General features: G+C 44.7%; 1 protein-coding gene across 2 annotated transcripts in view; it reads right to left on the bottom strand.

Moving 5' to 3' along the window:
* The window catches only part of HERC2 (E3 ubiquitin-protein ligase HERC2), a 110,286-nt gene that overhangs the window by 3,467 nt on the left and 83,097 nt on the right, over positions 1–23,722 (bottom strand). For both annotated transcript variants that reach the window (XM_089566423.1, XM_089566424.1), the window contains exons 51-72: positions 21,631–21,712; positions 20,960–21,100; positions 20,789–20,879; positions 20,303–20,480; positions 19,041–19,294; positions 17,803–17,947; positions 17,042–17,267; positions 15,330–15,516; positions 13,859–14,090; positions 12,401–12,550; positions 12,145–12,327; positions 11,267–11,420; positions 11,071–11,178; positions 9,688–9,975; positions 6,992–7,137; positions 6,786–6,911; positions 4,879–5,153; positions 2,834–3,464; positions 1,491–2,688; positions 1,250–1,384; positions 1,024–1,186; positions 157–262 (exon numbers count right to left, since the gene is read on the bottom strand). In XM_089566423.1, coding sequence (XP_089422549.1) covers positions 157–262; positions 1,024–1,186; positions 1,250–1,384; positions 1,491–2,688; positions 2,834–3,464; positions 4,879–5,153; positions 6,786–6,911; positions 6,992–7,137; positions 9,688–9,975; positions 11,071–11,178; positions 11,267–11,420; positions 12,145–12,327; positions 12,401–12,550; positions 13,859–14,090; positions 15,330–15,516; positions 17,042–17,267; positions 17,803–17,947; positions 19,041–19,294; positions 20,303–20,480; positions 20,789–20,879; positions 20,960–21,100; positions 21,631–21,712 — 5,199 coding nt within the window. The remainder of the gene's footprint in view (positions 1–156; positions 263–1,023; positions 1,187–1,249; positions 1,385–1,490; positions 2,689–2,833; positions 3,465–4,878; positions 5,154–6,785; positions 6,912–6,991; positions 7,138–9,687; positions 9,976–11,070; positions 11,179–11,266; positions 11,421–12,144; positions 12,328–12,400; positions 12,551–13,858; positions 14,091–15,329; positions 15,517–17,041; positions 17,268–17,802; positions 17,948–19,040; positions 19,295–20,302; positions 20,481–20,788; positions 20,880–20,959; positions 21,101–21,630; positions 21,713–23,722) is intronic.

The raw sequence follows: 23,722 nt of genomic DNA, 5'->3' as shown, positions 1-23,722 counted from the left end.
GAATTCAGCATAGCAAAGCAGCGAATACACACTACAGCAAGGGAACATAAAAAATTAATAAGTACACAGCTCAACACGACTAGAGAAAGATTAGTCAAACACAGCCACAGAGATTGTAGCAGCCCTTACAAGCCTCACATAGGTGAAATGTCTCACCATAGTTTCCAGTTCGTGACCAGTGAATAAAGAAAGCATGGGGACAGGGATGACCTTTGACATGCCTTCTCTCACAGCTGCCACTTGTTCATCAAACTCATGCAGCCTGCAAGTAGAAACAAGGACCATACTTCTGACATGCAATCCTCTACAACATGTAGCATGCACATACATGACAACTGAGATAGTGATGCATAGTCCTAAGATTATTCCCATCTCAAAATGTCACGGTTTTTTTCTGTGTCATCATATGGCGGTGCTGACAGGTTTGCAAGCAGGCAAACTTGCAACTAAACTTTAGTGGTAAAATTTGTGGCCACAGAGTAAAAAGCTGGGTAGCGGCAATAGTGATAGCACTTTTGGCCATGCTCTTCTTAAGCATGACAAGAAACTTTGCTAAATATTTCATGTGCATCATGATGAATATTACCAAGTTGAAAGAATTATGCATGAACGATTTCGATCCTTCATTAACAAACATGTTAAGTAATTTCAACTTGCTTGAGCTAACTCATACAGTGTAACAAAACTGAAAATGACAAGACCAATTGCTGGCAGCAATTAAAAAAACAAAAACAAACTTGTGGCAGTAGTGCTTCTGGTAAGCATGGCACTGCTTAAAATGATAAGACTGTCATGCAACTCACTCCAACATTGTCCTTTCACTTGAAGGATTATCTTTGTGAATAATGCCGCAAAGAAACCGCACTGTTTCGCTCTTGGCAAACAGAGTTATAATTTAACAGCATTTCAGGACTTCCAATAAAAAATGCTAAAAGTTTCTTTAAGTCTAACCTTGTGGAAACCTGAGCTAAAACCGTCCCCAAAGAATGCAAAAAGGATATAGCACATGCAAACAGGACTTGCCTATAGTTGAGAGCAAGGCGCACATATTCAGCACGATTCTCCACTGTTGTTCTCTGGTATTTGGCACTGAGGCGCACTTCCTGGCCTGTCGCACTGTGTGTAGCAAAAGGCATGTCCAGCTTTTGGAAAGCCTCTGGCTCCATGTCTCGAATGCACATGAGACCTGTTGCACAGTAGAAAAGGGCCATTAGGGTGCAACCTAGGCAACAAGACGGACCATCCGCACCTGGTACATAGTCCCTGTCCACCTCATTCAGGTCAGCAGGCGTGAGAGGAAGGCCAACCAGCTGCTTCCACACCGGTTCTGCCAGGTTCAGACTCAATGGGCTGCCAGTGCGGATTGCAATACCCATGAGTATTCCTGAAACAATTGTGCCAGATTACCACCAAGCCAGGTACAAAAAGTGACTTTCAACAGGAAAAAAAAAAAAAAAGGAAAAAGAGATGAATAAAGGGGCACTATATACCTAGAAAACGAAACATGCTGAGGTGTATTGGCAGTGTAGCAGCCGGGTTAAGCAAGAAGCAGTCACGGTTGGTTCCAGCCTCATCACGACCGTTTGGAGTCAGGATCAGCAGAGGAAGAGAGCCATTCTGAAGTTCATCACACATCTCAGCAATAGATTCACTGTAGCCACCTCCGCAGTCATCCACACTTTCACCAATAAACTTCACTTTCCAGACACGGTGAGGCAGCAGCAGGTTTTCTTGGGTCAGCAATGACATTTTTGACACCATCTGTCCAAAGACAGATTTTGTTCCGTTTGGCCCTGCCAGGCCGTTTTTGGACCTTGACCGCTTGACCTGGATTCGATTCAGCTCCACCACGGGGCCATGCTGCCGGTCTCTGACCATAGTGGCCTGGACGACCTTCCGGAAGGCAGCTTCTTTTCCCAAGAGCACGAGCAGGCCTCTGAGCTGGTTCAGTCCCTCCTGCTGTATTTCACTCGATCCGGAGAGGTCAAACATGGAAAGCGAAGGGCAGAACAGCTCAGAAAAGTGGTACAGCAGTGCATAGCGATTCCGAAGTGTTGGGATAGGAATGTCTTGAAGCAGGTCATACTCCAAAGGAACGGCGGGTGGCATTCTGCCAGAAGCACCAGCTGAACTTGGGTTGCAGGTGGACCAGGCCACAGTGTGCGCAGAACCGCAGGACACCCTGTTGATCTTCTTTCCCTGCAAAGCAGCGACCAGGCGGGGCTTGTGGATGGCATTGACAGTGCCGTCACCCAGTTGGCCCTCGTCGTTGTCACCCCAGGTGTAGACCTCCCCAGTGTCGGTGCACGCAACACAGTGAAGTGAACCAACGGCAATGCAGATGACCTTCTTCCCTTGCAGAGCAGCCACCCTCTTGGGACGGCGCACATGGTCATCGGTGCCGTGTCCAAGACGGTGGTAGTCACCTTTTCCCCATGTGTACACGCTGCCTGAACTTGTGAGAGCCACTGAGAACTGGGAGCCGCACTCAACCCGGACCACGCCCATGCCCTGCAAGAGATCCACCCGAACTGGCACTTTGCAGCCATCAGAGCCACCTCGCCCAAGTTTTCCATAGTCACCGTCGCCCCATGACCAAACGCAGTCATCGTCAGTCACACACAGTGTCTGGGCATCACCACTGCCACACGCCACACAGCGTACCCGCCATCCTGAAAGAGCTTCCACCTGCAGTAACAAGTGAGTGATTAGCTGAGGACAATCCCCCATTGAAAGGACAAGACGGACAGACAAAATAACACAGGCACATGCACTCTTTGTCATGCACTCCATTTAAACTAAAGCAGTTTGCCTTAAGACAAAAGAGACACACCTTTTTTGGTCTCAGCTGGTCATCGCTGTCTCCATGACCAAGTCGTCCATAGCGGCCTTTGCCCCATGTGTAAAGTTCTCCACTTGCTGTAATGCACGCACTGTGAGCACCTCCACAGGCAACATCCACCACTTCTTTGCCTCGCAAAACTTCGATCACTCTAGGTCTCTCACACGAGCTTTTGTTGCCATGGCCAAGCTTTCCATCGTCGCCCTCGCCCCAGGAATACACTTCCCCCTCAGCCGACAAGGCAAGACAGTGCTTACCACCGGAGTTCACCACCACTTTCTTGATGAACACATGCTGCAAGCTCTCCAGAAGTGTTGGGCATGACACAGAGTCAGTGCCGCCAATGCCCAGTCGTCCCCCTGCACCATAACCCGTGGCGTAGACCTTGCCATCGGCAGTGACGGCAAAGAGAGTCTGTTCCCCTCCGACAACCTGAACAGGCCGCAGAGCGCTCAGTGCTTCGCAGGGCATTGGCAACTTGACCTTGGCCCCTTCAACACCGCCTAGCTGTCCTCGATGGTTGTGACCCCAGCCCAGAATGGTGCCGCTCCAGCCCCACGAGAGTGTCCAGTCTTCAGGGCGCCTATTCACCCAGTGGATCAGCTGCTCATCATGCTCCTGCCTGGAAGTGGTACACAAGTGCACGTCTACACTTGGCCCTTTGCACTGCAGAAAGAAGTCTCTCAGTTGATGCGTATGCAATGGTTCAGCAGACCAAAAAACATGATGCAACAAGTGGATATTATAGCTGCAAGTGACTAGAAGTCACAGAGTACAATAAGATATTCTTAATGGATGAAGTTAGCAAGCATTATATAGGCCATTTCAGTAAATTAAAATATTTACTGAAAGCATAAAGTTTATGTAGAAAAAAGTGCAATCCTTAAGTTTTATCATGATAAGCAATGCGAAGTATATAGCCGGGTTCTTACTTTTTTCAACTATAAGCACAAGATGTAAAAAAACAAAAAAAAACAGTGCAACTAAAGCTGAGTTGTTTTCTATGGTGGCAACAGACAACAATATTTGTTACGAAAATCACCTCTGCTACTTTCATAATGGAGTAAAAGGCTAAGAATGGTTTAGGACTGATCAATCCAATACAGTCTATCTCAGATATGTTGAACCCCATATACTGAATTAATGCTTATATCAAACTGTCCAACATCTTTTTCAAAATCACATGCAAAAGTATAGCAGTGTTGTTCCTGTTTCTCGAACTTCTCGATTCAATACTATATCGAACTGCGCGCCACACCCCTGCAAGTGGCGCTTCTCCTAATTGCGCCCCCGCAATAACTTTCCGCACATGGAGCTGGGTCAGCTCTGTGGCCTTGGGCACCTGCTGGCAGCACTAGCACCATAAAACCGGGCAACAAGGTGAACATGGGGTGTGTTTGAGGGTGGCCTTCAGTCTGGCACGCCTATTTTCAACGTGACACTGCTGTCGTGCAGAGAAGCCAGCATTCGCTGCACCAGTTGTCATGCGGTGAAGCCAGCATGGCTGACCAAAGGCTTGTGGTGGCTCTCGCGTGACCTGCTTCGCTGCTGAAGGCGGTACAGATCTCATCTGTACTACAACTTTAATTGAGATATTATTCTGTTTACAGTACACCGATAACAGAATCAGACCTCTTGTGACCGGCGGTGGCTTCTCTCCAAGAACCACCCGCTGCAGCTTCAATGTGAAGTGAGCTAGGCCTAGCGCCACTCAGTGAGCGGTGTGCCACCATTATGACGGCAGGTAGCAAGTCGCTGCAGAAGGCATGGTGCTAGCAAGGGTGCATCATATTCCCGCTTCTGGGTTACAGATAAACTTACCTGCTGTCATGTTTTACATATCGAATTATTTCACGATCCACTTCAAGTTCAGTATACCCAGGGTTGACTGCATGCATAACCCATACAATTGTCAATAAGACATCCTCTCTTCCGGGCAGGTGAAGTGATTCAGACTGAAGTGGGAGGCTGATTTTACTTAAGTCACTAGTTTGAAGAATCCAGAATCCACAGCAACAAAAGCTTGAGGCACACACCTGAAAATCGTGTGATCTTCATGGTCTCTAGATGAGGACCCTTCATCTTCCATTTCCCGGTCACCCACAAAAGCAGCATCCGATGGGTCCTGAGCCAACTCCTGGATCCGCTGGCGCACCTCGATGCAGAAGGAGACTGGCAGGGGTGTACGGTGCACAAGAGCCTTGGCAACTCGAGAGGCGGCACAGTAACGCCGAAACCATGTCCACCGATGGGTGTCACCAAAGCAAGGCAAGGAGTCAAGACCAAGGTCACAAGCCAGTGCTGCCAGGACCTGAAATGAAAACAAGTTCCCTCAAGTTTTTCTTTTTTTTTTTTAAGATGTCATTATTTCCCCCATTTTGTAGCTGTTGACTGGGTATCTGAGGTCTTAAAAGTGGCAACACAATACCTAGCAGCTGCAGGAGCTACACATAGCATATGCTCTCCATGCTTACAAGAACTGGTTAAGTAGTGTAAAAACAGGTAAACTATATGTTACTTTCAGTTCGATTTCCTCGAATTCAAGCTGCAAACTGCAAGGGCCTGTCAAAACTGTCATTAGTACTATGATGCAGTGTGAAGGTGCACCATAATTTAGCTTAATGGTTTTGCTTGCATGTATGGAGTACAGCTAAGGACAGCTTGTGAAAGTCACTGCTTTAGTGGCCCATGTGATGTTTGCTTTGAAAGCTTCATGCATCCACTGATCAAAACAGAAATATAGGTGTCAAATTTCTGCTACACTTAGTTTATTTTAGGAACTGAAAACACTGCTGTGAATATAACCGACACTACCGTATTTACTCGCATAATAGGCGCACTTTTTTTCAGAAAATCCAGCTCAAAGTTCAGGGTGCGCCTGTTACACGGGGTAAAATTTCCTAAAATTTTTCGGCTCGCATTCTCATGCTTCAAAACTGAACATACTGTATAGATGCACATGTGCAAAGGCCGCACCCATGTACGAGCCGCACCCAAACTTTCCACAACCTATGCGGAAATAGCCTTCGAAATGCATGCACCATGGCCTCCACGTTCGGCTCCGGGTGCGAGTAACAGTGCGCTAATCTCGGAGGCCGGGGGAGGAGAAGCGGGGGGCGTCGGCTTGCAATCGTGTAAATACAGTATTGATCAAAGTGCCAAGTTTGGGGAGTGCCGATTATGCGCGGAAATAAAAAAATCCAACTTTTCGCGACCAAACTAGGGTTGCGCCTAATATGCGGGTGCATCTAATATGCGGGTGCACCTATTATGAGAGTTAATATCGTACTCGTTTGCTGAGAAGTTTTCAAGTAGCCTGAAAGGAAAAAACCACAACCTAAAGTTTTTGTGCTGCCATACTTTAATGTGTGCCTGTCATCCCTTTATAATACCACAAAGTGTTAACTAGGTGTGCTACATTAAACTTAAATTTGCAAGTTTGGTAACTTACTGTTGTTTTTACATGCCCATGTAAAAACCGGAAAAATTAATCGGTGGTAAATATTCAAAATTTTTGAATATTTATAACTCCTGAATATCAATTTCTCAAACTGAAAATGAACTGAATATCAATTTCTCAAATTGAAAATGAACCGAATAACAAAGATGCCGTATAATTTTATGTAAGAACCACACCATTATTTGAGCCGCACCACGTGTTATAGACTAGATAATTGAGAAAAAAATAAGGTCATCCGTTTTTTTTTTTTTCATTCCTGTATGGGTCACACCTTCAAAATTCACACACAAATTAAAAAAAAAGAAAAGTGTGGCCCTTACACGATTTTATACTCTCATTCGAAATCAACTCTGATCAACGCTACCGTTCAACAGAATCAAAATAAAGTGCTCCTGTATGCATTCGCTGCTTCATATGATTGTTGGAGTCCCTCACACACCAACGTTTGAGTCACCGCTCAGTCAAGTGAAAACCTGATCATACCTTGAAAAAGTTACTATGCATCAGGTGTTTCCCGCCACGAACGATGGGATCCTCATACTCAAACTGGCGAAGCAAAGTCTCTGGAAGGGCCTTGAGCAGGCACACGAGAGCTGTGTCACTGGAACCCTGCATTGCAGCAAAAGACGGATGGTGCCGAAGAAGCCCCACACAGGCTCCAAATCATAAAAGAAAGAACTGGCACATACACTTGGGTTCACTGCAGGAACTTCGGGTGACAAGTCTGGGTTGCTGGGCGTTTGCACAAGAAGTTGAGACACGTTTAACGACCTTCCGACTCCGGCCGTCATAAGCTGCCTGAGCTGGTGAAGGATCCACATCCTTTGTGACGGAGCTGCAACACGACCAATGATCACCATGCATATTTACCAGAAGTGAGAGTTTGACAAACAGGAGCCATGCAGAAAAAGAAGGAAATTATTTTTCAAAAGCTGTGACAGCAAAGTACACAGAACAATACGTAATTCCAGCCCAAAATGGGATGAAAGTATCCGAAGTCAAAAGATCTTGAAGTTAATTTTTTTTTCTAACAGTGCACTTAAAGGTATTTGTCCAATCATTTTTTCCATTTAGTGGCTCAACAATTATAATCCAAAAAAATAACTAAAAACAAGTATCTGACCTATACCATAGCTGGTGTGCACAAAGTGCTTTCTTATTTACTACACTAATTCTGGACAACTAAAAATTTGCAAGAGAACTTTATTTTACTGTTACACAGAATTGTAATTTTTGTTTTGCAAGTCAGAACTAATTATGCATGCTTGTGATGTTTGAAGCTGACCTCCAATATTTACTCACCAAAAAAGAAGCTGACCTGAACTTGCTTGGGTTCAGGTCATAGGATCTCCGTAATTAGTTTAATCAAGCCATTAGGCCACAAGTTTACGATGCTAAAAATGCTGTTTAGTGTCCTATCAGAAACGCACTTCCAGGTCTGCAGTAAGCAATAATGTCATCATTATCACCATTCATGTAATAGTCATTCATGTAAAGTATACATGGCAGATAAGAACAACACAACATGACCAACTGCTTTCAGCATCTACACAGGACACTGGGATCAACTTGGCCAAGAGTCATTCAAGAAGCACGCTAACACAGATCACCTAAATATAAGTTTAAAGGGGAACATTTTTTCATTCTGCTAATTAGTGCTTCCCAGCATGTTCTTTGTGCTGAGCTGATATCAGTTCAGAACTTAATTGCACAAAAATTGTCATGGAGAAACAGGAGTTATTCAGTTTAGAAAATTCAAAATACAAGCAAACAAAAACAAGGCACTTTAGAGGGAATCTTTTGCCCATTTCACTCGCCCAGTGTAGTGGTGGAGAACTTCCAATAAGGAGCAGCATCTGCCATTCAAGTAAAGGAAGCAACAGCGCCTTGCGTTGCAAGCCAACAGCAAGCAGACAGTCTCGTGCTCTCTCCACTGTCATCTCCCCACCGTCATCTCAAACGAAAATGAGCTTCTCCAACCTGACAGACCTCGGATGCGAGCTCCCACCATGTAGTGAAAAGACAGCAGAAGTGAATGCGAGTCCATGAACGCTTTAGTGGAGGTTGTGTATTCGACGCACCGAGAATAATTGGCCTCCTGGGAGTCGGGCGTTCACAGTCGAATTCACTCATTCATAAAATGGGTCCTGCTATTCTCTGAATAAACATGTGCTCACTAAAGTGTGAAGAAGATTGAAAGCCATTCCAATGTGCCAGCAGTGGTCACAGTTTCAACTCACAGCTGAGACAACTGAGAAGCACCTTTGTGCTTGTGCAGTGGGCAAAACAAAATATATTTCATATTTTCCAACCTAGGTGCACCTCCACATGCATATCAACAGGAATTTCATCACCGCACATTAAAATAACTGCACAGGATCATCTATACTTTGCCAGATAATTGCTAAAACAGCCAAAAATTTGCAGTGGCATTACCTCGTGACATCAGTGTTCAAAAGAGACAATGCTCTCCGCCAGCATCAAGTTTTCAAGAGAAACTACATGGATCGCTATCACTCGCGATAAAAAACTAGATAAAAACTCAAGATACGAAAAGGCACAAACAAATGATTAAATACATGACATGTCATTTGTTCTACCACTACTCATCCACAGAGATACACCTGTAGCTGCTTTTGCATACTTTAACAATGAAACTTCAGTTTACTTTGATGTTCAGCCCAAGCTGTATATAGCGCAGTTCACCAATTCTTGCCTGTAACGGGAGTTTCTGCAGTACTTTCAGCTCGTTAGCAACCTTGTAAAGAGAAACTGTGTTTCTAACTGAAGACAGCACGATTCAGGAGCAGGATGCTTGCATCACAGATCACTAGGAGTCAAAGACCACTGCTCCACACGGCAGCCCTTTTAAATGACTTAGCTTGCTGAGGCTCCAATCTCAAAACAGAATTGACACAGTGCCTTTTCATACATTTTATGCCTCACAAATGCAACAGACTTTCTACCTTTGGCTGCTACAGGCCACACCTCCGGCACGACCTCACAATGCAGTAAATAAGCTCTCTGGACTCTGCTCATAAAGAACAATCTACCGAGAAGCTGTGGAGCAAAAGAAACAAACAAAAAAAAGAAGCAAAAAAATCCCAACACATTTCAGCACTACTCCTTGAAAACACAGCCATAACAGTGAGCTACTGGTAAAAGCTAATGATATGTGTAGGTGATAAAACTTCACACCTGTCTATGCACTGTCTATGCACTGCACACACAGTTACCCATTTCATGATACTACAAAGTCAATGCTTTTAGACAAGTAGTGGATGTATAACACAACAAAATTACAAAAAAACAAGGACAGCAGTGAGGAGCGCATGAGAACAACAAAGGCACACATGACAAAACGCCCTCTGGCTCCCCAACTTACCAAGGTAGCTGAGCTGTGCACAGGCTGCAAGTGCAGCTGCCAGGCGAGAGGCAATGGCCCGATCTGCACAGCTGCGCAGGTCAAGCAGGCAGACCACCAGCTCCACAGAGGGGCGGGACAGAAAGGCCCGATCTGAGAGGCTGTCACCCCCCGTGCCCCCAGGTGACACCACGGGGTGCACAGTGAAGCGCCAGCCCCAGCCATTCACCGAGCTGTCACTGGTGAACTTCCAGTGGAGCTCGTTGCCCGGTATGCGCACCTCAGGGGACCAGTTGCACCATTCTCGGCCTTCAAGAGAGATAGCATCAGCTGGCATTATAACAGGAAACAGCCAGCACACGACCCTGTGTGTTGAGCACTTGAGTGCACCTGTTCATAACTGAACAGCACGCTGTGCGCATTCTCATAAGCATCAGAAAAATGTGAGAGAGAACACGGTGGGAGAACAGGCAAAATACTATAGTAAAATTAAATCAGAAAAATAAAAAGACTATCTGTGAGAGAAGTCCAAATAAAGTGGCATTGTCAGGATACAGGCTCCTCTTGTTATTTTCAAGGTATGGCAGTGAGTCCAAGTCTTTGTTCAAGAAGTATGAAAGGCTTCTTGTGAAGAGAGATGCTTAAACTTTTTTTTGACTACTGCACAAGCTGCCAATGCATACACTATGGTACGCTTTCTAATAGTCAAGAAGCATTTAATTGCATAAAAAGTGTACTTTTTTTTTTTATCATAAAAAAAGTAACTTTGGTAATTATAATCAGCCCACATAATGAATGCACCATCCGTATTTTCAAACTTTTCAGGGCAAACAGCGCATTCATTACAAAAAAGGGTCGCTAGATATGTATGGGAGCATGCGAGTGCATGGCCGCCACGCTTTGCGAAGAGCTGTCATTGAGAGCCAGCAAGAATGGGCAGCAGCACCAGGCACATGCGCAGAAAGAACGGCCGGCCATGCTTGTTGCGCATGCTCCTTTGGCAGCAATTCTTGCCATCCCTCAGCAGCAGTGCTTCATGAAGCATGGCAGCCACGCGCATGCATGTTCCCTGTCATGTTGAATGACCTTGTATACCATAAAATCTCGTGTAAGGGTCGCACCAATGTATAGGCTGAACTCCCTGTTTAGGGAGTGCAAATTCGGTTATATGTTTGTTTTTCATGCATGTATGGGCCGCACGTTCAAACCAAAATTTAAAAAAAAGTGCGGCCCTTACACTATGTATATGGGTTTGCTTGAATAGAAGCTACTTCAGTTGCATGCTATTCTTACCAAACACTCAGTGCAATATCAATGATTCAAGTACACCGTTAGAGCACGTGTCCTAAAATATGCATGCTTGCAGATGGCCATCATTACTATCATAAGCATCAAGATATTGACCTGATCTGGTAGCAACAGTTCTTCCTGCGCCATCCATGATAAAAAGTGGATCGTTGCGTCTTTCAGTGGAGCACTGCCGATCAAACTCAACCTGCAGACTTTCAGCACCTGAAACGAGCAATGCAAAGGATGTCAGTATGCAGAAGCTTCAGACTGAAACCTCGTAAGGGAATGAGTGCTGGACCATGAACCCCACCTGGAATCCTAACGTGACCAGTCAGTGTAGTGTCATCGGTGTAAGGGTGACTGGACTCCTGTACTACAGGCAGGGGCACCGATCGCCTGGACTCAATGTCCGAGGCCACATCCTCCAGTTCAGTGACGCAGATCTCAAGCAGCATTTCTGCAACCTAGCAAAGGAAAAACAAAGAGTGTCAGCTCTATAGTCCCCCTAGTTAGGCTCCAATGAGGTTAATCTACAGATGGCTTTCTAACGCATACAGCTGTAATAAATAGTGAAGTTCATCTGAGAATTCCGGCGCAGCTTACACGAAAGCAACTTATGCGTCTTCTAAGTGACAGCGAAAATCGGTTGCAGATATCATGGCTACTATAGCAAGCAACACACACAACAGGACTACAATCGAAAGAAAAAGCTAATGCCATTTTAGCACACTCCAGTTTGTCTTCCTCAATTCCAAGATCATTCAGCTAAGAATGCTTTGCAAATAATGATTACCCTAACAAAAATTACCAATGTGCGAATGTGCTAATGAGCCGAAAACTCACATGAGCAATGCACATATTAAAAAAACACATGTAAACCTGTGAGGTGCAGTTTTTGCACATTGTCAAGTGCTTGGGTACAGGAAGCATCTAAGAGCATCTGCAGAACGACCCCGAGGTGGCTACTGCATTCTGGGAGGACAGTGTGTTTAACAGTTTTATTCTTTTTTTAGTACATTATTATTATTAAACTCCCCACTGTCCCCCTTTTTTCTTTGCACTAAGTCATAAGATTTCATCAGTATTGCTGAGACAGAACATCGAAAGCTCACCCTATATCTGCAGATGTCATCGAATAACAACAAAGAGAGAGTCATTCCCATAAACTGTTTGGATATGTTTACATGCCTGAGGGTTTGCTTGTGCCATTGCCTTCAGGACATCTGAAATGGCGTCCTTGGCCTTTTCACCAGCACGTCCTGCCACTGCCAGTTTCAGCAAGTCGACAAGGGCACGCGCATCTTCAGCCGTCAACCTTGCCGTGAACTCATCAAGGAGAGAGTGGATAGCTTCTGGTTCTGCCGGTGTCACCTGCGTGTATGATCATAAGCCTTGTGCTTATTAATGCTCCAAGGCAATATGGCAAAAATGCTTCAACGGTTACCTGTTCTGATGAAGAGAACGTAGCTGCAAACACACTGGCTGCTGCAGATGACATCCGTGATGACAAGCTTCCGGAACTTGGCAGCGAAGGCACCGATGAAATCATCTCGGCTGCACGAGTTTCACTTTCATCTGACCCCGAGAGGGCTTCCTGCGTGTGGAAACAGATTCGGTGAGGCACTCTGTTGAACTTTCAGCATCGAGGCACTGATCACGACAGACTGTACAGCAAGCAAGGCTGCATTTTAAATGCATCAAAATGGGCAATATAGTTCTACAGACTTTCTGTTCCTGCAACTACCAGCCACAAAACGAACTAAATATCAAATCAAGGTACAGTCAAGCCCATTTGTAATGAACACTCGCTGAATACAAACACGATATGACTGTCATGATGCACATTAGGGCTACGGTGCCGAATCTCAGATAGAATGCACATCCAAGCGCACGAAATTCAGTTGGAGTGAACATGCATGAACAAGGAATTAGTACAGTGTGCTGGGGGCATGCTGCGCAATCTTTATCACAGCCATACATGAGCATCGATAACATTTTTGCTTTTCACTCAAAGACCATCAAGAGGGTGCAAGGTAAGCCAAGAAAAAACAAACAAGAAAAGCCCGAGGCTGGTGTGGAACAAAACCTTGGGTTTTCTGCACTTAGAGATCACTGTAAGGTACATAGCATGCCAAAGTACAAGGCTATAAAGGCCAGCACCCTGCTTCGGACCTATGCACCATAGCAGGTCGAGCTGGCTAGTATTCTGTGCTAACAATCTAGCACTTGTAGCCATCCCTGCCTTTTGTTCATCAGCATTTCTTTTAAATCTATGCTAAGCACCTCTTGCTGGACTGAACAGCCATTTGTTAAATTTTAGATGGTGCTGCCTTATTCTTCACAGACCACACAATTCTTTCCGAAGTCTCCTTTGTGAGAAAGGTTTACTACAGATATAAATATATATTTTTTTCCATTATGTACATTGCAAGCTGTGTGGCACCCTTCAAGTCAGGACTCAGAAGCCTACAATAAGCGCAATTTGAAAGCAGCGAGGACAGCTGACGGCATAAGCTATACAAACAGTAAGCATGCCTTTCAGACAGTCACAAGCAAGCGGGGCTTGCACAGGAAAGCTCTGCACCTGAGCAAAATACCGACGATCAGGACCGGTTGGTACATCTTGACATGGGACAGAGCTAACCTAGATATCGTAAAAAAGAACAGCAGATGAGGACAAAGAAAGAACTAGACAGGACACGTGCTAATCAGGGCGTGCACTAATCAAGACAGGATGTGCGCTAATTTTAATGCACATCCCGTCTCGTTTTTTTTTTTTTTTACTTCGTCTGTAGCGCTATTCCTTCTTACTAAGCAAGGAAATCAACTAGCCCAATTTCGGCTCTCACTAACTTAGACAAACTTGTCTAAGTAAGCGCTCTGCGATTCAACAAAAACACACCTGTGCAGCAGGCGGCTTGCCAGGTGGCGGGCTCTCGTGCACGTCAGCTGTAGCTGTTGCAAGGTGGTCCCCTGAGCCAGCAGCGGACACCTGCGTGAGCTCTGCTGGTGCGGCTGCTGCCCGAGACACCAGGTCCTCTGCTTGGCTGCCAGTCGCCTCGCAGGATGGCGGCCTGCCTGAGGACAGCTGAGCCACTCCCGTGTGGGGCAGAAGGGCACTGACCGCTATGCTCCTGCAGGGAAGGGCATTGTGAGGAGAGGAGGAGAGCCCAAAATTCACATGAACTGTGCACATCCAAGTGGTAACACAGGCAGGTTTCTTGAGACAGCCAGACAATAATGCAGCCAGACAACAATAAGGGGCACACAAACTGGAGGCACAAACTGCAGACCTGATTAAGTGTCACGAACAAAAAGTTCACTGAGAACAAAGTTCTTTTTCTCCTCAAAGAAGCACATGAGCTCAAGCAGTTACTAAATATTCCACTTGCTAACCAAGAAGTAATAAGGGACTAATTACTCATTGACATCCACCCGAGCGCAGTCATATGGCCACAAAGGAAACCTATACCGCTTTCACAGAAACTTAGCAGTTAAAGAAAGTTAAAGAAAACCCCGGATTAGGAGGAATTTTTCTTTAACTACGAAGCTTTTGAGAAAGCTACAAGTTTCTGAGAAAGCTGTATAGCTTTCCTTTGTAGCCGTATGGCTGCACTCGGGTAGTTTTCAATGAGTAATTACTCCCTTATCACAAATGTACTCCACCTTGGGGATTCTCCTAAACATTTGAACAACCAAGAAGTAATGTGGCAATGTGGTTTTATTTATCCCGCAGAAAATCACCATGCTTTAAGCTACTGTAGGCAAATGCATGCCAGTAAGGCATATGCACAGGAATTCTAGACAATGCAAAAGAGTAAAAAAAGAGACAAATATAAGGGACACACACAAGAGAGAAACATGAGTGCTGTGCTGCATTCTCCAGCCAGCTATCAACATGCCCTGTCCACTACTTCGGGACAAAAATTAAATTTGTCACAACATTGTGCAGGATTGCTTGTAACGAACAGGCTCACAATGCTGAAGTCTCTAAAAGGTATAGCATTTTTTTAAAAGGTTTTTAAAACTCAAAGACCATTGCAAGACCCTGCTATTCTACTGCGGTTGCCACACGAGTAGCTCCACTATAAAATGTTTTCTCCAAAAATATGCACCAGCTTTGTTATCTGCAGTAGTCAAAGCAAAACAAAAAGCAATCTTGACCTGTACAACATATCAAAAAGCACTATTCTCCTACCTCGAACTGCTGTAGATCAGAAATTGTATTCACAACGTGACAGCAAAAAGCAGTGAAAGACAGCACATTACTATGACCCCAGTATCTAGTGTCAGAAGCTTTACATACTACTACAACCGGCCTCCGATTTAAAGCAAAAAGCATCTGTGCCCCAAGCGGCAGAACTGGGTACTACCTTGCGTGCGTTATCTGGAGAGCCTGCAACACCTGGTGCAGTGCCTGCTGCTTAGCCTCTGTGCCATCGAGTGAGAGAAGGATCTTCGTGAGAGATGGCCTCGTTGCCTTGCTTCGCTTTGACTGGGCACAGGAGTCCTGCGAGCTCTCAGGTTCTGCAGCTGTCTCCAGCATGGCGTCTGGAGAGCCTAGTGGTGACAAAACATGCGCAACTTCAGAACCACTTGCCATGCTAAAAAGCTACATGGAAAGCACTGTTTTGCCCATTGCATTTATCGCCCATTGCACACTTTTTTGCCCAAATATTTGCCCATTGCACACAATGCACTCTGGCCAGGCCATTTTATGAATTTGTACCATCCTGAAATTCGTATCAACCGGGATTGTGTCAACGAGATTTTACTGTATGACAAATCTCACCAATGTGTAAGAGGCACCAACAAAAAATACAGAAAAAAAACTGCGACCTTATACACCGGAAAGTATGGCACTCCTTTTAAGGAACATGCCTGAAATGTGTTCCTTTAATAAGGAACTGAGCTTAAAAGAGGTACACAAGCATAAAAATGTCCACAAGCAAATATGCAATGCTGGCAGAACCATTTGACAGAAGCACAGATGAGAAAGACTGCAAGAAAACCTTTGTTATCTTTCTCAGCACCTGCATCGATTCAGTATCTCAGAAGCTGCAATCGCTCTTTTCTAACGTAACAGCAGATCTGCCTAATGTTTGTTGAGGACTGCTGCAAGCCTTCGTGCTCCTGATGAAAGCTGCTGAATTTAAGAGGATATGGAGAACTAACTGACCTTGGCCTGTAATGATAGATTGCTATGTTCCAATCACAAAGATGCTATTTTCAGTGAAAACGTAGCTTTTAGAAGCAGGAAAGGCCAGAAAATGAAATGCAGGTATTGATGCTGTGCACCCCAAAGGATTTACGGAGTCCTTTACCAAGCAGATGTCACAGATCTGGATAGAGTTGAGGGAAAGTTTTTAAATGCAATTTTCTCAGAACCAAATGTGGCTTTTGCCACCAGACAAGCATCAACATACCCATATAGAATTGATTTTTATTCAGAACAAAAATTGGATGAAGTCCTCAGTGTCCCTTTACAGACTAGAATGTGCCTAAATACATATAATATGCTGCTTATGTGCAACCCATTAATGTTTAGTTGGGCTGAAAGAACATCTGCATTTACGCAGCCATTCAATTATACCTTCGTAGGACTGCAAGAGTTCATTTCATCCAATATGCACAAGCTGAATAATTTGTGTGCACCACATTTCTTCACACTGAAATGTGTCTGTAAGAAAGTAAACAGCTGTCCCCAACCTGTTCAAGTAAAGAAAAATTCAAATTAATCTCAATAGTTGTTTTTACATTAATGTGTTTTTGCTGTTTAAGTATTTAAGTAATATACTGAGTCATGCGAATTGAGATTTCTAAGTGAATAGGAAAATGGCTAGATCGATGCTACCTGATTAATGCAGAAAATACCCCCAAGAAATGCGTTAAAAGCATTTATCTATTGTGTAAGGATGCCTCCTTACCATACTTTTTTCTTTAAATGTAGGGCTGTAAGGTTGTTTACCAAAGGTAGGGCAACCAATAGACTCAAACCAAAACAAGATCTCTATTTCTACACTAACCTAGTACACTAGGTTGCACTAGGTTAGTGCACTAGTACACTAGGTTAGTGTACACTAACCTAGTGCAGAGGCTCCGAGAGGGTCCTTAGCCACAGCAAAGAGGACTGGGTTGTGGCCGTTGGTTCGTGTCGACTCTGAGGTCATCCATGCGACACTGTGTGATGAGCCACAAGCTACCCTCGTCACCTTGATTCCATCCAAGCCATGCACTAAGGCGGGCTTGCGGTTCACAGTCGTGTTGCCATTGCCCTGCTGCCCATGGTCATTGTCACCCCAGGCATACACCTGTGGAGAGGCACGAATTTGGACGGAAATAATGGAACAGCCAAACTGTGCAACAATGAAAGTCACAGGATCTGCAGACAATTCCACTGGAACGGAAAATTTGCAATTGTTAAATCAGCCCAGAACAGTGAGATATTTAGCTTTTAGTGCGTGAAAAATCGCTCCTTCCAGAAACCAGTCAGCTTCGGTTGCTTTCTCTGTTTCAACATGAGTGCTGCAGTATTTGCACTCTTATTGGCACTTGCATCTCTACCACATTCTCTAATAAAACTCCTACCTCTTAAGGCCCTGCAGAAAACCAATGGCATTCCTATCACCATTCACCAGCTCACAACATCTAAAGCGGCATGCACTGACCCTGACAAAAGCAAGATCACTTCTGCATTACTTTATGAGCTCCCTGCAATGCCCAAGGGAGAAATGCTTGAAAGCTGATCAGATTCATGACCTGTATCACTAAATGTCAAGGCCCTTCAGCAAAAAGAAGCCACCCTCCTGCGTTAGTCATGACAAACTGGAATATAAACCTGCTTACCTGGCCTTGATCAGTCACTGCAAGGCAGTGCAAAGCTCCGACAGACACGTGAATGACCTTTTTTCCCTGAAGGCCTTCGACAAGTTGAGGTTTTCTAACATGGAAGTCCGTTCCATGGCCCAGGCGGAAGTAGTCACCCTTGCCCCTGAGCAACATAAGAGGCAATTGTAGTGAACAGCATTTTTTTTCCTTTTTCGCACATTTGACAACTTTCCCCATGGAAAGAGTACAGTAAAATTTCGTTGATGGGTTTTTACAAAAATGTGAGAAAAAAAACACATTGTCTTAGAAAACACATAATCCAAATGCCTAAGGTTTTGAAAAACGTATCTGTTGAATGAGCCATAAAGTTTTACTGAAACTTTAACTTCATGAAAATGTCTCAGCAAAAGTCTATGTCAGTTAGCATTTCTTGCAAAACTCTGTCTCAGCAAAAGTCTATGTCAGTTAGCATTTCTTGATACAAGGTCTGAAAAGCTTCTTTTTAGTGCTCACAGTATTCAGTCCACATTTGCACTGTCCTTAGAATAAATGAAGCCTCACAGCGCACCCAGTTCATTGACAGCAATGGTGAAATTACCCCTAAAGGGGAGCACATAATTGCTGATTATGTGTGACAAAGCTATAGCATAGCTGCTTCCCATAGGCAACCATGCCATAGGCACCCATGCATACTTTTGTTTGCGGCTCGATTCTCGACTGATGGCTGGCACAAGTTGCAACTAGCAATTCTGTGCTCGATGTCACGCAGATTCGAGTGCAATTAGTCCCGCACCAGTGCGCCAATTTGAGGGCCTAGAATATTTCTCCCAGAAACTGCCGCCTCACTAAAAAAATGCTTACTCAAATAAAAATGCTCATGTGGTTCGCATAAAAAAAACCTGCTTTTATTTTAAAGCTCGTTTACACAACAAGAGAAGTAAGAGAGTTGAATCTAATGCATGCATTTAACCCCGTTAGAATTGTGTTCACTTTTCATATTACCCGCTTCCACCATGACAAAAAACATTTCAGCATCTCTCCTATGACATGATTTGTAAAGAGCACACCATTGATGCTGCCATGCTCTGGCATCTATATGCCCTGGAGAAACTCAAGGCTGCCGGAACGACGCATACTTCCTCTCTTGCTGTGTGAAATTGAGGAGCCCAGCATAAGAGAGGAAAGAAGAAGCTGAGGCTCACCATAATGAAAAAATAATCTGAGAATGCGACCATAACTGCCACACTGCCACTCACCATGTCCAGACCTGTCCCGACCTTGTAAGTGCAAGGGAGAACTGAGCCCCACACTCCAGCTGGCAGACACCCAGGCCCTGCAGGCGCTCCACAGCATGGGGTAGACTGCAGCCCTCACTGCCGCCACGCCCAAGCTTGCCAAAGTCCCCGTCCCCCCATGAGTAGACAGTGCCGTCTTCGGACAGGGCCAACGTCTGTGCATCCCGGCTGCCGCATGCCACTTGTACAATGCGTTGCCCCGACAGCGCCGCCACCTGTTGCAGGCAAGTGCAGCGTCGAGTAGAAAGCCAAACAATTAGGGGAAAAAGCAAACAGGTACACAGTGTAGGTGTTGGCACATCACAGTTAGCAATAATCTTGGACCCGTAATTTCGAATCCAGAGGCAGAGCTTGCTTTCAAAGACCACACAGGTCACAGGCATTTATTTTTTGCTCAGTCTAACAGCCCATATGACACGCACAAAGTGCAGAATGCCTGCCAACTTTCACTGCCTATCTGCACTGCAATGGCTGCTGTCAGACAAATATGACACCAAGCTCTCTGGCACTAAAAAGCGAACCTGAAGTATGCAAGTAAAACTCAGGCTAATCATTTCACTGCCACTAATATGAAGTGTGACTAACAGATCAGCTGTGGCCTGCATAACTTTAATTGCACATGTCCACCACAGTATGTTAACAAAATTCACCCAGCTTGATAGCTGCTAAACAACATACAGTAATTTATCTATTTTATCACACACTATGGCAACACTCAAGCTCTTTCGCCAATCCAAAGGGAAACTTTTATCAGTGCAGCAAGTTCCTCTCATTCTTTTCGTCCCTTCTGACCCTTCAGTTTTACTGTTTTATTCTTGCATGCTTCCTCCTGTATTTATAAAACCATGTTTTCATCTCCAAGCAGGCACAAGTGTCCACTGCAAAGCATGCATTTCTTTCACTTCACACCTTCAACAGTGTAGAAAAGCAAAACATATGCAGCAACAGAAGGGTAACTTCACCCCAAGTTCATAAAAAAGTTATGCGGACAACTTTTCCTACTCTGCATACAATAACACAGACTCTCATCAGCGCGTTGTCTTATCCACCTTTCTTGTGATCGTCTTGCATTTTGCGTCTTGTAAATTTGTACGTAGAACTCTCATCATTTTTAAAGCAGCTGCTACTGGCTATCCTGGCAAAACGTAGCAGCAGAGTTGTACAGTTCTCTATATGAAAACTGTTCGTATGCAGCAGTTAGCACCTGGAGAGAAGTTCATCACCTGCTTGGGTCTCAGCTGGGTCAAATTGTCGCCATGTCCAAGGCGGCCATACTCGCCAAGTCCCCAAGTGTAGAGCTCTCCACTAGAGGTGATGGCTGCGCTGTGGGAGCTCCCGCAGGAAATGTCTCTCACACGTTTAGATTTCAAGGCCTCAACGAGACGGGGCCTTTCGCAGCTCCTGTAAGGCACCAACAAAGGGCACAGCTCAACTTTCATGGAAACTTTCAGGCCACTGCATATAATCATCATCAAGTGCCCTGCATGACAAAGGCTTTTCCCAGTGACCTCTAAGCGCTTCTGCCCAATGTCAGTCCTGACCACACCATACCAGCGAATTTCCTAAGCTGGTCATTCCATCCGACTTTCTGCCACCTCATGCACATGTGCATGCACGTGCACGACCCCATCCAAAATGAAAAAAAATTCGATTTTTGAACACTAAATCTTATTTCCTCATGAATAAAGTGTACTTGAAAAGACGCTCACATTCTGTTTCCATGGCCAAGCTTTCCATCATCTCCTTCGCCCCAGGAGAAGACCTTGCCATCCACAGTCAACGCAAGTGCATGCCTTCCACCTGTGAGGAAGTTGAAGTTGGTGACTTTAGATCTGCAGCAACGGTCACGCTGTCTAGCACACTGCCATGCGTTTGCTCACCTGAATGAACAGCCACTTTCCGAACAACATACTGGCCCAGCGCTGTCAGCTGTCTTGGTACAGACACATTGTTGCAGTGACCAAGACCAAGACGTCCATTAGTGCCCTCTCCACAAGCATATACTTTGCCATCATGAGAAACTGCAAGACATTTGAATGCCGATGTAGGTATTGTACAGTAAAAATCTTCATTAGCTGCATAAACCAGTCATGAAAAGGTCCCACGGCCAAATAGTTAACACAGGTTTGTGTTCAGTAAAACGCTCTTGTGGTCTAATTTGCTCATTTCAAAGAAAAGTTATGACTACGCAAATATGACAAGAGGCAAATAGCGAAAGTAAGTATGTGGTGTCATATTCCTGACGTAAACTCTTGTCCCCGTCCTATTCATGCAGCTTTAACTGTCCTAGGTTGGCATTTACTGATGCAGTACTTTTGAAGAGGAATAAATGGGATGGTTAGTTTGCAAGTTTACAAAAAACTGTGATGCACATACAAAACATGACAAATGTGAGGCATTTGGAGAAATGTATAAGAGAGCAAATTGCTCTTCCCGATAAAAAAAGAGAACAATGCAAGTTTTATGTCAGTGTCATCAACAAAACCACAAAACTGCAAATACTAGGCCTTTCCTTTTTACTTCAGCTGGTTACAGAATCAGGAAACCTTACCTATGAAAAGACTTTTTGAGCCTCCGGCTATATGCAGTGGCTTCAAGCATGAAATGGCTTCTGAGAATTGGGGCAGTTTAACCTGAGGGCAGAGGGAAAAAAAAAGCCTTCAAATGTTGCAAATGTTGTCCACGTCTGGGTAACACTGATTTCATCAGATAAAGCAAATACTGACTATAGCTGGATACAAGTCAAGAATGCAACAGCAAGTACCCATCACCTCTAATGACACGGTTAACCCCATTTCACGGAGGCACTTGCCAGTCGACTGCAATTTCATTCTAGAGGATGTTTAACTGCGACATCCCGAGCACCAGTCAATGTCACTGGATGACCTCCTTTGAGGGGCATTCGCCACTCAATTCTTGAATTGTATCCGACTATAGAGGTGGGTGAATTGTGAAATTTTCAAATACAAATTGAATATGAATATGACAAAAGAAAAGGCTTTCAGTAAGAAACCAAATATCGAATACCTGTTCCATATGAAAAAAAATTTCATAAGATCAACTGACAAAAGCTGTTGCCCCCTTTTTTTTTCAAAACAGTGCACGGTCATTGGAACCAAAATTAAACAAAACCTGCCTGACTCAGCAACACAAAGAAAAAACAAGATGCGCAGAGAAATGTACACTGCAAGTTAGACAGCACCACAGCATGCAACTTGTAAATGTGGTCATGTCGGGCAACATAAAACAACATGATGGGTTGTAAAAACTCATTATTTTGGACTTCAAGGGACCAGGAGGAATGTCACCCCTCGCCCCCCGAAAAAAAGAAAACTGCCGAAAATGTGAAAACGTGGTGAGCCCTTGTGAGAAGGCTGCATCACACAAACAGCGAACAGCCCGTGCTGAGTGTGCAGTTTCGGCGTAGTGGAAGAACAACGTGAATGTTAAGCTAGGGGAACATGTGTTGATGCCGGTATGGCGAACTGCTTCCAAAGAGGAAATTAAATGGCCAGCGATGTGCCCACAGGAGTCCAAAAGTGGCATGCAGATGCGTTCGGACAGCTGGTGAATGTGGGGCTAACAGCTGCCGACGCCGTGTGCTAGCAGGGAAACTTAGAAACCGAAACAATGCGGCCATGCTATTTTTTGACTTATTGAGAGGCGCCCTCCTATCACCTTCATGTCTTCTGTTACATGCACATCAAAAGCACATGGGCTGCAATGCACCATGTTATAGGCCAGATTTTTACATGATCGCTCGCACTGCTGGACTTAGCCCCACTTCGGAAGCCCATGCGAAATTCCGCCAGTGGACTATCTCACATAGCACATGTGACGAAAATGAGATGGAGCTCATGCTACAGGAGTTGTGAAGGCGACAAGACGACGTGCCATTAGGTGTTGGCACTGAGTACGTAGCACACTATGGAAGGATGAAACTAAAAAACGCATGCTTTTGCATTGTGATTGCTTGAAGCGAGTGGTTGGCCATCTTGTTTTAATCAAGAGTTTGGTTTGGTTTGATTTAAGGGGTTTAACGTCCCATAGGGACTCAGGCTATGAGGGACACCGTAGTGAAGGGCACCGGAAATTTCGACCACTTGGGGTTCTTTAACGTGCACTGACATCGCACAGTACACGAGCCTCTAGAATTTTGCCTCCATCAAAATTCGACTGCTGCAGCCGGGATCGAACCTGTGTCTTTCAGTCCAGCAGCCAAGCACCATAACCACTGAGCCACCGTGGCAGCGCTTTTCATCATCAGTGTTACGAGGAAAATCCCATTTGCAAAACTTCGCATGGAGTCCAAGCCTATCAACGTCCAAATGTTACCGGTCCGTGTGATAAAATACTGAGAAGAAAGTGAAGAGGACTCCCTTGTGCTATTTTTCTGACACTTTAAATTGAGATCTTTGGGCAATAAAACCATATATTGTGGTTTTGCGATGGTTGGATTTATGAAAGCCGGCAGTATTCAGTCACTGTCAAATATCTGGAAGTTTTCGAATCTTCGGAAATTCTACAATATTCATTTCTCGATTTGAATATGAACCGAACAAATAGCCCACAAGATTTGTAATCGAAATTTTGAATATTCACACACCCCTAGTATTTAAGCCATTTCCCACAGTGCTACTGCA

The sequence above is a fragment of the Amblyomma mixtum genome, chromosome 1 (assembly GCF_055824585.1).
Source record: "Amblyomma mixtum isolate Tamu chromosome 1, ASM5582458v1, whole genome shotgun sequence".
NCBI classification, from domain to species: domain Eukaryota; kingdom Metazoa; phylum Arthropoda; class Arachnida; order Ixodida; family Ixodidae; genus Amblyomma; species Amblyomma mixtum.
The sequence above is the reverse complement of the archived record's forward strand: the minus strand, read 5'-3'. Positions and strand labels throughout refer to the sequence as shown.